General features: G+C 36.2%; 1 protein-coding gene across 1 annotated transcript in view; it reads left to right on the forward strand.

The window, feature by feature from the left end:
- Nucleotides 1-13,588, forward strand: part of TMA16 (translation machinery associated 16 homolog) — a 68,548-nt gene that overhangs the window by 48,401 nt on the left and 6,559 nt on the right. The window contains exon 6 of the mRNA XM_027866867.1: nt 8,375-8,417. Within this exon, the coding sequence (XP_027722668.1) occupies nt 8,375-8,417 (43 nt within the window). The remainder of the gene's footprint in view (nt 1-8,374; nt 8,418-13,588) is intronic.

Raw genomic sequence — 13,588 nt, forward strand, 5'->3', positions numbered from 1 at the left:
GTGAGTGAAAGTTAGGAGTCAAGGATAATGCTGAGGTTGTGTACCTGGGAGACTAGAATGATGGTAGTGCCTTTTACAGAAATGTCATGGGGAGGATGGAAGCTAAATTGCATCTGGGTGAGCAGTGAGAGGAATGAAAAGTAGAAGTAGTGTGACAGCTTGGAAGAGGAGAAAGTTTGGAAGGGAAAGAAAACAAGCTTAGTTTGGAGTAAGTTGGGTTAAAATATCTCCTGGTTTTGAAATGGTCAGTACTGAAGCTCAGGGCTAGATATATAGATCTGCAAGTCATTTACAAAGAAATTATAGTAAAACTGGGGAGCTAATGAAGTTACCAAGCAAGACTCGTAGAAGGACAGAAGAAGACAGGGCACAGAAGTTTGGGGAACACCTACAATTAGGTGAGATGGATGATGAACTGTCAAAGGAGAAGAAAGGTTTGTGTTGAGGTTTAGAGTTTGGAGAGCTGGTTTAGGTGTGAAAGAATTCACTTAGACCTTCTTTGTAACCATTGGGAGCTTTATTAAAACAAAAGCATTGTGCTAGCCCTGGAAAGAGGACTAGCAGCTTAAAGAGGGACAGGGACAGTTTTATAAGGACAGGATGAGGAAGATGGTTGCTTACAAGATAGTTTTAGAAGTTTTATGGGGATTAAAGATTGGAGACAGGTCAAGAAAAGATCTTATGACATAGCATAAAGGGGAGATGAAGGGAATTCTTTGTGGTTTACTGGGGGAACATAGGGTAAGAGACACAAAAGCATTTCTTTTGGTACTGGTTCAGGATAAGGAGGAAAGGACTTTAGGATGCCTTTCAAGTTACAGAATAAACTGGGGTTTCACAAAGTACTGGAAAAGGAATGTTAATATTCTCTTAACCCTTAGGGCACTATATGTCTTCTGCTTCAGTTTGGACATGCAGAAAGAACTAGGAGAGGACTGTTACAGAGATTCAGAGAGCAGAGTATCTGATGGGGTATGGGCCCTTTGCTCCTCACCCCAAAAAGAATTTGGGTCTCATTTGTCTATGGGACTCTTCTTGAATTATCCCACTTGGTCAAGGAAGTCTCTAGTGTTTGCCTGAATCAACTGGCCTTTCACTATTGCCTAGCCCAATCTCCCACTTCTATTACCTCTGACCCAGCCTAACCTCCATTTTCTATTCTAACCTCCAGATGGCCCCCTGCTACTTCCTACCCATGACCCTATCTAGACCCCATTCTTGACTCCCAGTCACCCCCATCAAGATCCTCCCCAGATCCTTCCCATAGTCTTTCTGTATAAAAGGTCCATCTTGTCTCCATTAAGGGGCTCAGATTCTTTAAGAGTCTAGCCAATGGCACAGATTTTTTGTAATCTAGCCAATAGCTCACAAATGTTCAGATTCCTTAAGAGTCTGGCCAATATGGTGGATCTTTAATAAACCTTGTCTTTGGCTGAAAGAAGGCTTGGTTCAAATTCATTCAGGCAGGACCTTTATGGTTTTGGGGTTCCAGCACCCCTAAACCTCAACATATCGAGAAGTTAGTTAATAGTGGCAAATGTAGCAGACATGTTTGGGAGACATGAGGACAGGGAAAAAAAATGAATTGTCAGTTGGTATCTTTAGGGAGCAGTTGAATGGTGAGGGGTGGAAGCTAAATTTTGCCTGAGTTAGGAGTGAGAGAAGAAGCAGAGGCAGCCAAGTGTGACAGCTTTTTCAAGGCTGAGAAAGGGATTTAAGATTCTAGGAAGCTTGAGGAGATAGCAGGCTCTAGGGCACGAGTAGGGAACCGGCAGCTTCAAGGCCACACATGGCCTTCTAGGTCTTTGGGTGCAGCCTTTTAACTGAGTCCAAGTTTTATAGAACAGATCCTTTTATTAAGGGGATTTGTTCTGTGAAGTTTGGATTCAGTCAAAGGACTGCAGGTTCCCCACTCCTGGTGTAGTGAAAATAGGAAAGGAACCAGGAAGAAGGAAGATGAAATTTTAAGAGAGCAGGAAGAGAAAAGAGAAGATGATTGAAGTTAAAATCTGATAAAGATCCGAGGAAATGGGATCAAAAGGAGAGAGAGAGAGAGAGAGTGAGTGAGTGTGTGGCGGGGGGGGAGATTGGCAGTTCAGTGACTTCAGATCACCAGGTCTGGAGAGCTACACCTTTGAGTCCTGAAAGACCCATGTGCATGTTTTTGCTGAACTGCTATTCATGATGTTTGAAAAATCATGGAGCATGAAAGTGATGCCACTGTACAGGAAATGGCCAAATATTAGTACAGTTTGCAAACTGCAATATTTCTAGCAAACTTCTAGAATGTGGTGTTGAAGGCAGGAGGAAGAAGATTTGTGGGAGCACTTGGGGAATTGATGCTCCTTATGATCCAAGCTGGCAATAATAAATCATGCTAAGCTAACTTCATTTCCTCTTATGCCAGGGCTACAACACTGATAGATGTGATATACCAGAATTTCATCAAGACATTTAATAGTCTGTTATCATGGAACTATGTGGGTTAGATGTGGGAGAGATGTGGGTTAGATGATAGTTCTGAATGCACCTATTAATTTAAGGATGTGATTAATTATTGTCAGCCTATAGGGAGCTCTCTAGTAGTCTCAAAGGCTCTATCCCTTTTTCTACTTGTTCCGAATTGGATGATAGTTGTAAATTGATTGTTTTTCAAATTTGTGAATGACCTACCATTGGGAGGGATGGCTAACAGTGCCAGATAATAACATCATAATTGAAAAAGATCACAATAGGTTATAACAGTGAGTGAAGCTACTGACATAAAATGTAATTGATGAATTTGAAGTCCTTACACTTCTGCAAAAAATTACTCAAAGTGTGGGATGGGAGTGAGAAGGGGAGAAGGGAAAGTGTGAACAGACAAAAGTCCATGGAAAAAAGATTAAGTGTGAGTCGACAGTATAATGGTGCAGTTTAAAAAAAAAAAACTCATGGTATCTGAAGTTTTATTGTTAGAAGAATCACGTTTGGAATAGGGTGGCTCTAGTTCTATGTTCTAGTCATTCAACATTTTAAATACTGTTTTTAGTTCTGTGTGTCACATTCTAGGAAGGATATAAACAGTCTTGTCATGAAACCAGGGTGCAGCAAGGGTGGTGAGAGGACTCTAGCCTTACTAGAACAGCGTCTCTTGTTGAGAGAAGATCTGAGGGATGAACATGGTAGCCGCTCGCATATTTGAAATTCACAGTCATTTGAAAAAGGAGAGATTACTTTTGGCAGTTACCTCGGGTAGGATAAATTCCCTGTCCCTGGAGATTTATTAGCAGAAACTGGACAATGACTTGTTAGAATTCCTCATCAGACTGATCTGAGCTTGACCAGAAAGGGCCTCCCAGTACCCCAAACCTGGGCCTTTTGTATGTTCTGTGTGCTGGAAACAGGTTTTAAAAAGGAAAGATCAATTAATATATGCATTTGGTACTTGTTTTGGTTTGTGTTTCTCTGAGAAGGATAACAATTTACTAGCCCAAGATGAAGAAATTGTTTTGATTAATATTTTCACATGATGGAAGTTGTATTTTTCTGAGTTCTTGTTGCAGATAAAAACAATGTAAAATGTAAACAGATTGTCTTTAGTGACTTTTGATTAAAGAAGTAACTAAGGATGTAGTTAATACTAATGAATCATGGTCATTCCCAAGAAAAGGGTAAAATGATGCTAATGAAATTTCAAAAATTAAGCTTTTACCATCTCTACAGGTTAATTAAGATTTTTGTTACAATTATTATAGCTGAAATTTTTGCAGAGTGTTTTTCACATATTATCTCATTTGATCCTGTTGGCAGCCTTATGAAGTAGGTGGAGACATTATATCCCCATGTTATATGAGAAAGTACACCCAATAATATAATAATCTTTGACAGTATTACTACTTTGAACTCTGAGATGTTTAATTCCTTCTCTTAGTGATGCCGTGACCAGAATACTAGACCTGGAATCAAGGTTACGTGAGTTGAGATCTCACCTTTGACATTTATTTGCTTTGTAACAACGAGCATATACCTTCATTTCTCTATGTGTTTCCTCATCTATATAATAAGGATAATAATAAGTCGTATGTAAATGCTAGCTAGTATTATTCCTTCCCCTTCTATGAAAATGATTCTGAGAAAAACTTGGCAGTAATGAATGATTTTAATGTTGATTTTAATTTCACAACTAATAGAAAAAATTGTTTGCTATTTTTAATTGAGTAAGGATGGCTGGTGATCTGTGTACATGCCGAAGAAGTAGAAATAGTGCTACTGGCTATGAAATGTATTTTGGTTTTCATCAGGTTGACCTCATTCCATTGTAAGAAGCCTTAATCGGTAAGAGAGATACAGATTTATTGTTGGGATATTATTATTGAGATATTATCATGTTAGATTATGATTGCTATAACTTTCATGAAAAAAAAAATACATACTTAGTTTTCCAAAAGATGCTCTCCAGCAGTAGGAGGGTTAATGAACATCAAGGCCATAGATTGAGATAGTTACTATATGGTAACTCTTGGCTGTTGTTCCTTCCTAAGTATTTTTATTTGTATTTTATATTTCTGTTAAGTCAAAAAGGATCCAGGGACAATTATTCAAACTTAAAATTGGGAATATTGCTGGACAATTCAACTATGTAGTGAATAATCATGTTACCTCTTTCTCACTAAATAAGTTATATATGAAGAGAGAGTTGTGTGCATGCATGTGTATACAGACATTTATGTATGTAAAAGGTTCAAAATAAACTGCTAAAGGTAAAAAAACCTTTGCTTCTAGAAATCATTTAGAAGAAATTTTATACAGATATAATTTTTTAGCGCTTAAGCAAACACACATTCTTTAAGAAATGTTGGAAATACAAATGTTGTCACTTGTCTTTTTGGGCCTCAAGTTTTTTCATCTGTGTAACACGATGGGGTTAAACTAGATAGCCCAGGGATGGGGAACCTGCAGCCTTGAGGTCACATGTGACCCTCTAGGTCCTCAAGTGCTGCTCGTTGACTGAATCCTAACTTCATAGAACAAATCCCCTTAATAAAAGGATTTGTTCTGTAAAACTTGGACTCAGTCAAGAGGCTGCACACGTAGCCTCGAGGCCACAGGTTCCCTACCTTTGAGATAGCCTAGATCCCTTCCAGCTTGAAATCGGTGTTCCTATAAGATGTAAATAGATTTGCTTCCATGTGTCAAGCATCAGTGATTTCATTATAATTGATATTCCCTTCATCAACACACATCCTAAGCCCTTTAGAAGTTAGTGTAGGACATTCTTCATGAATTCATTGAGAAATTTTATACCCTATAGCTCATCTGGTGTTGAAGCTATCCAGACTTAGCAAGGAAATGACAAGCCTACAGTCAGGGGTATGCTAGTAAATGTTAGACAGTTGGCTCTCTGGGGAAAAAAAAAGTGTGTGTGTGTGTGTTTATGTCATGTATATGTTTATTATAAATTTTATTGATGTAAAAAAGCTATAGTACAAAGAGTAAAATACACAGTGTTCTTTATTGTGAATTCCATATGAGCAATTGATTCTCAAAATTTGTTAATTTTTTTTTTCTGAGCTCTTGTATCTAAAGCTAATCTGTGGTTGTAATTCACCCATGATTTGTCAAATGGAGTTGCATTTCAGTCTACTCTTTCCCCAATAAATTTATTGTCGCTAAATCTGCCACATGACATACTATGAAACTATTTCTCAGCCTCATACAAATTATGTTCATTAAACTGAAATCTCTATCCGTTTCAGCCCCGCAGACTATGGTTGTATTGGCTGTTTAAGTCTTTTGTTCATTTTACCTTGTGTAAAAGCTCCTATCCCTTATTTGGTTAGGAACTATTTCCCTGTCCATAGGTCTGAAAGATAATTTCTTCCTTGAGCCCCTAATTTATCATGTTGCCTTTGATGTCCAAATCATGTGTCAATTTCTGTATTATTTTGTTATATTGTGTGAGGTGTTGGTCTGTTTCAACCAAACTACTTGCCGATTTTGTTTGTTTGTTCGAATAGTGAGCCCTTATTCCAGTAGCTGGAGTCTTTGGGTTTATTGAACATTATGCTACTATGACTTTTTTTCCCCTCTTTGAGAGTACCTGATCTGTTCCACTGACTGATCTCTATTTTTTTTTTTAAGCAGTACCAAATCATTTGATGATTACTGCTTTGCTAGTATAATTTGAAATCTTGTGCTGGGAGGCTCAGAATAGAATTCTTAGTGAATAGTAGGGAGGGTCCTCTTCCGAATAATGGAAGGGGAAGTGGTAGTTTAGGGGAGCTTGGAGAAAGAAGAAAAGGTTTTGTGACTAGCCACTATGTGGGATGTGAGAGTGTCTTTGAAGGAAGAATAAATGGACTACAGTGTTTCAGTAAAGGCTCACCTGAGATTAAATGGCAAATTTGTAGTGTACCTAGTACCCTTAGGTGACTGTCTATTAGTGTGAGACTCAGAGAGAGTATATAATAGTAATAATAATTAATAATAACTAGCATTTATGTAGTGGTTTATGGTTTATAAAGTGCTTTTTAAGATGTTACCTCATTTTATCTTCACAACCACCTTGGGAGGTAGGTGTTATTAATATCCAGATTTTACAGATGAGGAGACTGCTGCTCCACTTCTTAGAAACCCTGGTTGCCTCCAGGATTTGTCTTATGTGCTGTGTTTTTTAAAATCTGATTATCTTTGCACATGTTGATTTTCCCCAATAAATGCTTTTGAATTCAATCCAATTTAAATTAAAAATAAGTAAATAATTATAGTTTTATTCCTTGTAATGAAAGGTTTATGTCATTTCTGTTTAGTTTGTACATATTTGAGTCAGAACTGTAGTGATAAGATTTTCATTCTTTGTATTCATTTAAGTCTTCTAATTCTTTATCATTTGCTTCTCATAGACTTTATAGCTGGAAGGGGCCTAAGAGGTCATTTATTTGAATTTCCTTTTTTTTTTTTTTTTTTAAAATAGATGAGTAAACAATCTGAGAGAGGGGCAGCAACTTGCCCCAAATCACAGCTTAGAAATAAGCAACAGAGCATAAGTTGGAAACTCAAGTCTTGTGACTAAAATTTAGGCATCTCCTTTTTACTGAGGAAAGTATTTTGAAATTTTTAATGCACTACATAAATAAGTGCCAGCATTATAACTTTACTTTTGACGTTGGAGGCTCACACAAGAATATTAAGTGATGCCCCAAAGCAACCCAAGTCTTGTCCAAATCTAGTGCAAGAAAATTAGGATTGTCTTTCAAAAAATAATCATTGCCTTTAACATTAATGAAACTGGCATTCATTAATATAAACCTTAAAGACATTGTACAGTGGTAGAAAGAATAGAGAATATGAGTAAAAAGGCCTGAGTTTGAGTCCTAGTCCTCCCACTAATGAGCTGGGTAGTCTTAGGCAAATCGATTAATAGCTGTATCTTTTAGTATCTAACACAGAATGTTGCATGTAGGTGCGTGCTAGACTAATATTTACTAACCATCAACTATATATATTTTGGATAACTGAATTGGAATTAGTAAGATCTAGTATTCACTTCTGGCTTGGTATAACTGTTCTTATTGGTTCACTTTTTTTTTTTTTAACAGAATGGGAGAGATAGTATTTAATCTGGTCTAGTTCATGAGTTGTTGGCAAAAGATTGACAGTAAACTATTTTGACTTCTGGGGTACATGTGTTATTTTTATGCAGATTTTCTGTCCTGTTCTTAACTGTGCTTTGAAGATGTAGGTTTTTGCGTGTTTTAAGTAACACATAGTTTCCAACACTCAACCTATGAAGATAAAATATTAGTCAGAAATAATGCAAATTCCAGTGATAACACAGTAAATCTTGGCTTAGTGTGTTTGTTGCTTAAATTATACTTGCAAGACCCATGCTTTTGTAATTTTTGTTTTGGATAGCATGTTTGAAAAACTTAACATGATGATGAAGAAAAATAAAGGAAATATGTGATTTATTATAAAGATTTGGCAAGTAGAGCTTATCAGATTGCTTAATCTGTGTGTGTGTGTGTGTGTGTATGTATATGCATATACACATGCTGTTATAATTAAATAATTTGGAATGTTTTGTTCACTTTCACCAGGGCTTGTCCTTTTCATGAGTTTACCATTGCAAATTTCTGTTTCCTACTTATCACTTAATGATAATCATTTATAATTTAACTTGATACGTTACATTTGTTTAATTTAGTGCTAGCAGTTCTTTTCTTTACTTAAAAACATAGCCCCTTTGAGTTGAAGATAAATTCATTTCCACATCAAGATTATTTTTGATTTTTTTCTTTTCTATTCTGATGATCAGTGTGTTGTATTTATGAAGAAACTATGAAATGTATTCATTTCATGTAATGTATATAAATTATGTTCCTCTTTCCAGAAATTCCTGACATTGTGAATACAAAACATCTGAGAACTTTCAGGTGAGTCTACCTGTCATTAATGTGACTTTTTCCTCCAGCACATAATTAAGAAGAATCTGATTTCCTTGAAAAGAGACTTTATACAAAAAGAAAGGCTTCACTATCAGACTTCACCATCCCTTTTAAGGAGGAAAGTGTTAAGTAGAAAATTATTTAAGCATCTTCTAGAGGTCATTTTGCTTTCTAAACTATAACATTGAAACTACCTCATGGATTATTTCAAGGTGGTTGACTGGCAGCTCTTGATTTCAAAGTTCTGTATTTTCCAGATAGAACCTTCTATCACTTTCCCTTCTCATTCTCCATTTTATAAAAAGGAGACAATTATAGTTTATATTTACACATCACTTTTTGAGTTTACAAAGCATTATGTAAATGTGAGTTTTATTTTTATCTCACCTTTATAAATTGGGACAGAATTGGTAAATTGCTTAAATTCAAATTCCCAAAACTTTTGAGCATCATCTTTATCATAGTCCTCTTCATAACATCTCTTCATGATTTTAGTGTTATCAATGAATAAATGGCTGTACTAGGGAAAATAGTCCTAAGTGATTGATTGGTATAGTAGATTCATAAATCATTTATTAGAAACTATTCAAAGGGTTTAATTTTTTTTTTTTAAAGAAATTCATATACTTCAGTTCAAGCTTTTTGAAAATGAATTAAATTGTTGTAAGAAATACAGTGGAAGAAAGCTCCATTCATTGTCTTATCTCTGGCATATCTTCAGAATACATGCTATTATTTTATTATTAAAGATCAATAGGTCTGAATTTTCAAGTAAGGCATAAATTAATGCTATTTAATGACACCCTGCCACCCCATGCTCCTCACACATAACTAACTGAATTTCCTGGTATCAGAGCTGTCTTGTATCATTTTTATCTGCTAGATTAATAACAATTTAAAATAATTCCTGTGATCAAAGGATCATAGATCTATGGCTGGAAAGGGCTGCAGAGGCTGTGTCACTTGGCTACATTCTCTCAGCTAGTGAGGTGGCGTTTACATGTTATCTGATTCCAGATATTCTCCTATTTCACTTTTGGAAAGCTCTGATTGTCAGGAGGTTGATCTGTATATCTAGCTGACATCTCTCTTCATCTTCTATCTTCTACTTCTAGTTTCCCCCCTCCTGCAATCAAGCAGAACATGACACATTCTCATTTCTTTTGATAACCTTTCAAATACTTAGAATCATAGATTTAGAGATGAAAAGAAACTTTCTTGGATGGTTCTTTTATTTAATTTGTGTGGATTCTTTCTCCTCTGTCATAAATAACAACTGTCCCATGCCTAGGATGAGAGTTTTTGTAAATTACTACGGTTCATGTATTCCTCACCCCAGAAATGATCTTCTCTGTTTGGTTGGTCCTTGGACATTAGGCATATCTTATGTCACTGTGCCCATACTCAAATCCTTTCTAGTTTTGTAGAACCTGCGAGAGCTGTGGACTACTGGCAAAGCCTTCAGAAGCCTCAGACAAGATTGCCTTCATACTTTGAGGAAGAAATAGCAGTAGGTCCGAAGCGAATTCAGTTTCAGATGCTCAAATGCATCTGTGGACTCACTGGTTTGGATATAAAATCTTCCAGGGATATAGAGTGTAAACTATCCATTAGTGGCCCATTCTATGCTGCTCTTTTCTATATCTTCTCATAACTTTCACATAGGGTCCACCTAATACATTGGAGTCCTTCTCTTTATCTTGATATCACAAGGATAGCCATTCCTCAGTCATATAACATCACTAGTAGAGTATTAGAATTAAAAAGAGGAGTTTTTGTTTCCAGGACAATCTTGAGGTCATTAAAGTAGCTTTGTGATTTCCTAAAGGCAGTAGAGCTGTCTCCTTCTTGGAGGCCTAACTCATTCATTTGTACTGTCACTGATGGACATGTTCTCTATGAGGTGTGTAACTTTGTATTGTATTCTAAGTAACAGACATTTTTAATCTGTTTGTCTCTCTTGTGTGAGTGGTCAGGCCAGACTCTTTTGAGAGCCAGGGCTATACTGGTTCAGAATAAAAACTTATTTGTAAAATGCCACAGACAAGGGTGAGGAAAGATTGCAAGCAATATCCCTTTATAAAAAAAAAAAAAAAGCTAAAAGTCAGGGGCAGAGCCAAGATGGTAGAGAGAAGGCAAGGATTCCCCTGAGTTCTCCCCCAAACTCCTCCAAAGGCCTTTAAATAATGCCCTAAAACAAATCCTGGAGTGGCACAAACCTCTTCCAAGAGGCTCTTCAGGGGTTTGGGCTTTCATGTAACCATCACTGCTGAGCTTGGATTCTGCAATGAATCTTCTCCATCACAGTGGCAATTACCATTGGCAAGCATACATTCACAATGTTTTATGTCTCACCTGAAGTTAATGATCAGCAAGGTTGTTGAACAGGGTTATTTCTGTATGTATGTTATATATTTCTGTATGTATGTTATATGTTTCTGTTATATGCTTCAAATCATTTTCATATTTGGATAGGAGGTACCATATTTGAGAACAGTCTTTACAGAAGTGGTATGTTCTACCGAATTAAATGCTTTTCATAATAAAGATATGGTAAATACATTGGGATATTACTTTTGCTTCATTTTTTAGATGCCTAACAAAAAACATGTGGTCCATTGTAGAGTATCTATTGTGGGAATCTGCCTGTTCTTGCTCCTAATTCCATGGGTCTCAGTGTGTGTTTTAGTAAATCTCAACTATTATGTATAGATAGAAAAATCAGCATATAGGTCTTGAGGAAGTTAGTGATGTTTTTTGTTGGTTACTTTATGTTTTATCATTAAGGTCTGAGATTTATTCCGTACTTTTGGTATCTTTCCCTCCTTTAGATACATTGTGAATTAATCCCACAGTATTCTCACAGTTGTCACCTCCAGCACAGATCACCTATATTTACCCTTGGTCCAATCCAGTTGCTTTTCCTGCCTCTCTTTATTCTCTTTAGTACCGAGAGGAGGTGATTCTAATGTCCTTGATGTTGAAAACAATGTATTATTTAAAATCTCCATTTTTATTCTGTTTGTTGTACTCCTTCCATTTTCATCTTTAAATATCCTTGGGTTAACCTTGCTTACTTGCATTTCTTGCCAGACTTTCTTTAAACTGGCTTTATTTGCCATTGCATCTTTGTTTTATGGGGTGTACTGATCAAAATTATTCGTCATTCATCTTCATAAGATTTTACAAATGATTTTGTTTCCTAAATGGATGTTGGTTTTGGCTGTCATCTCCTTTGGTTTGTAAAGTAAATGAAGTGCTTGTTGATGAAGAGGCTTTTTTGGGTTCCGTGATGTGACGATTGATTTGTAGTGGTTAACTGTGGAAAATTGCTAAAGATTGGTGTTGATGCCATTTCCATTGTCCATTACCCATTTTTAATTATCAGTTGCTTTTTTATTTTTAAAATAATTTAATATGTTAATGTCAACATTCAGATCCATTGACTTCTCAATTATTTTAAATTTAAAGAAGCAATCCTTACAAAGTGGAAGAATGGTCCACAGACCAGGAGAACTCTTTACAGATCCATATCACCATGGTGTATCAGCTATTAAGGCAGAGGGCACAAAAATGAAAGCTTTATCTTGTAAGAACCCATACAGAGCTCCCAGTTAAAGGAAATCTGACAGAAATGGTATTCACTCCTTTTTTAAATAATCAGCAACAACTCATTCTATGCCATCTACCATTTAAACTCTCCTTTTTTGTTAATAATCTTTGGTCCCACATTGTTCCCATTTTCTTTGTGGTGTTTTGTATTGGCCCCATTGCAGAAAGGAACTTCAATTGTGGCAATATAGGGCTTTCCCTCCCAAGTCTTCTGTATCAAGTGCAGGTAGGCTGTCTTTCTTTGTGGTAAGATAGACCATGACCTCACCATGTTTTTCTTTATCAGTAAACTTTTTGTAACCTAGGTACCCTACCACCAGCAGTCCTGGCACCCAGCTTGATACAGAAACAGTGCGTTTTAAACTTTGAGGTTAGAATTTAAACCCATGGTGCTGGCATTATTTAGGGGGTATTGTGCTCCCAGGGAGCTACAGGCTCTTCTGCTCATGAGGTAACCTGAGGAGGTAACTGTTACATTTTGTTTCTCCAGAATTTTTAAAAGTGTATTTATTTTTATTCTGAACTTAAACATCAAACAAAATGGACATTCCTGTATACATAGTAGAGCAGAAAAAGAGGGTTGTACATGAAAGTAATGATCTCACATCTCTATTACTTTTGAAATAGTTCAGGATTGAGTTATTTCAATTGCTTTTTCACCTTAGGAATCTTTCTTTTAGCCTTTCACTAATTCTGATCTTTCCACAAGTTTGTGGTCTGACTATACATAAAAGCTGATTAAGGAGTGACTCCTGCCTCAGTTGAATCTTTTTTCAGTCTATTAACATATATTAAAAGAAGAAGAAAACACCACACAAATCATTGGCATTTCTGTGTACTACCAACAAAGCCCAGCAGCAAGAGATAGAAAGAGAAATTCCATTTAAAATAACTGTAGATGGGGCAGTTAGGTGGTGCAGTGGAGAGAGCACCGGCCCCTGAGTCAGGAGGGCCTGAGTTCAAATCTGGCCTCAGGCACATAACACTTACTAGCTGTATGACCCTGGGCAAGTCACTTAACCCCATTGCCTAACAAAAAGCAAATAAAATAAAATAAAGTAACTGTAGACAATATAAAATATTTTAGAGTCTACTTGCCAGGACAAATCCAGGAACTATATGAACACAATTACAAAACACTTTTGACACAAATAAAGCCAGATCTAAATAATTGGAAAAATACCAGTTGTTCATGGGTAGGCTGAGCTAATATAATAAAAATGGTAATTTTTTCTAAATTAATTTATTCAGTGCTATACCAATCAAATACCAAAAATTATTTAATAAAGCTAGAAAAAATAATAGCAGAATTCATCTGGAAGAACAAAAGGTCAAGAATATCAGGGGAATTAATGAAAAAATGCAAAGGAAGGTGGCTAGCTGTATAAGATCTAAAACTGTGTTATAATGCAGCAGTCATCAAAATTATTTGGTACTGGCTCAGAAATAGAGTTGTAGATCAGTGGAATAGATTAGTTACACAAGACACAGTAGTCAATGACTATAGCAATCTATTATTTGATAAACCCAAAGACTCTAGCTTCTGG

Source organism: Vombatus ursinus, unplaced genomic scaffold (assembly GCF_900497805.2).
Source record: "Vombatus ursinus unplaced genomic scaffold, bare-nosed wombat genome assembly UNPS02014784.1, whole genome shotgun sequence".
In the NCBI taxonomy this organism is placed as follows: Eukaryota; Metazoa; Chordata; class Mammalia; order Diprotodontia; family Vombatidae; genus Vombatus; species Vombatus ursinus.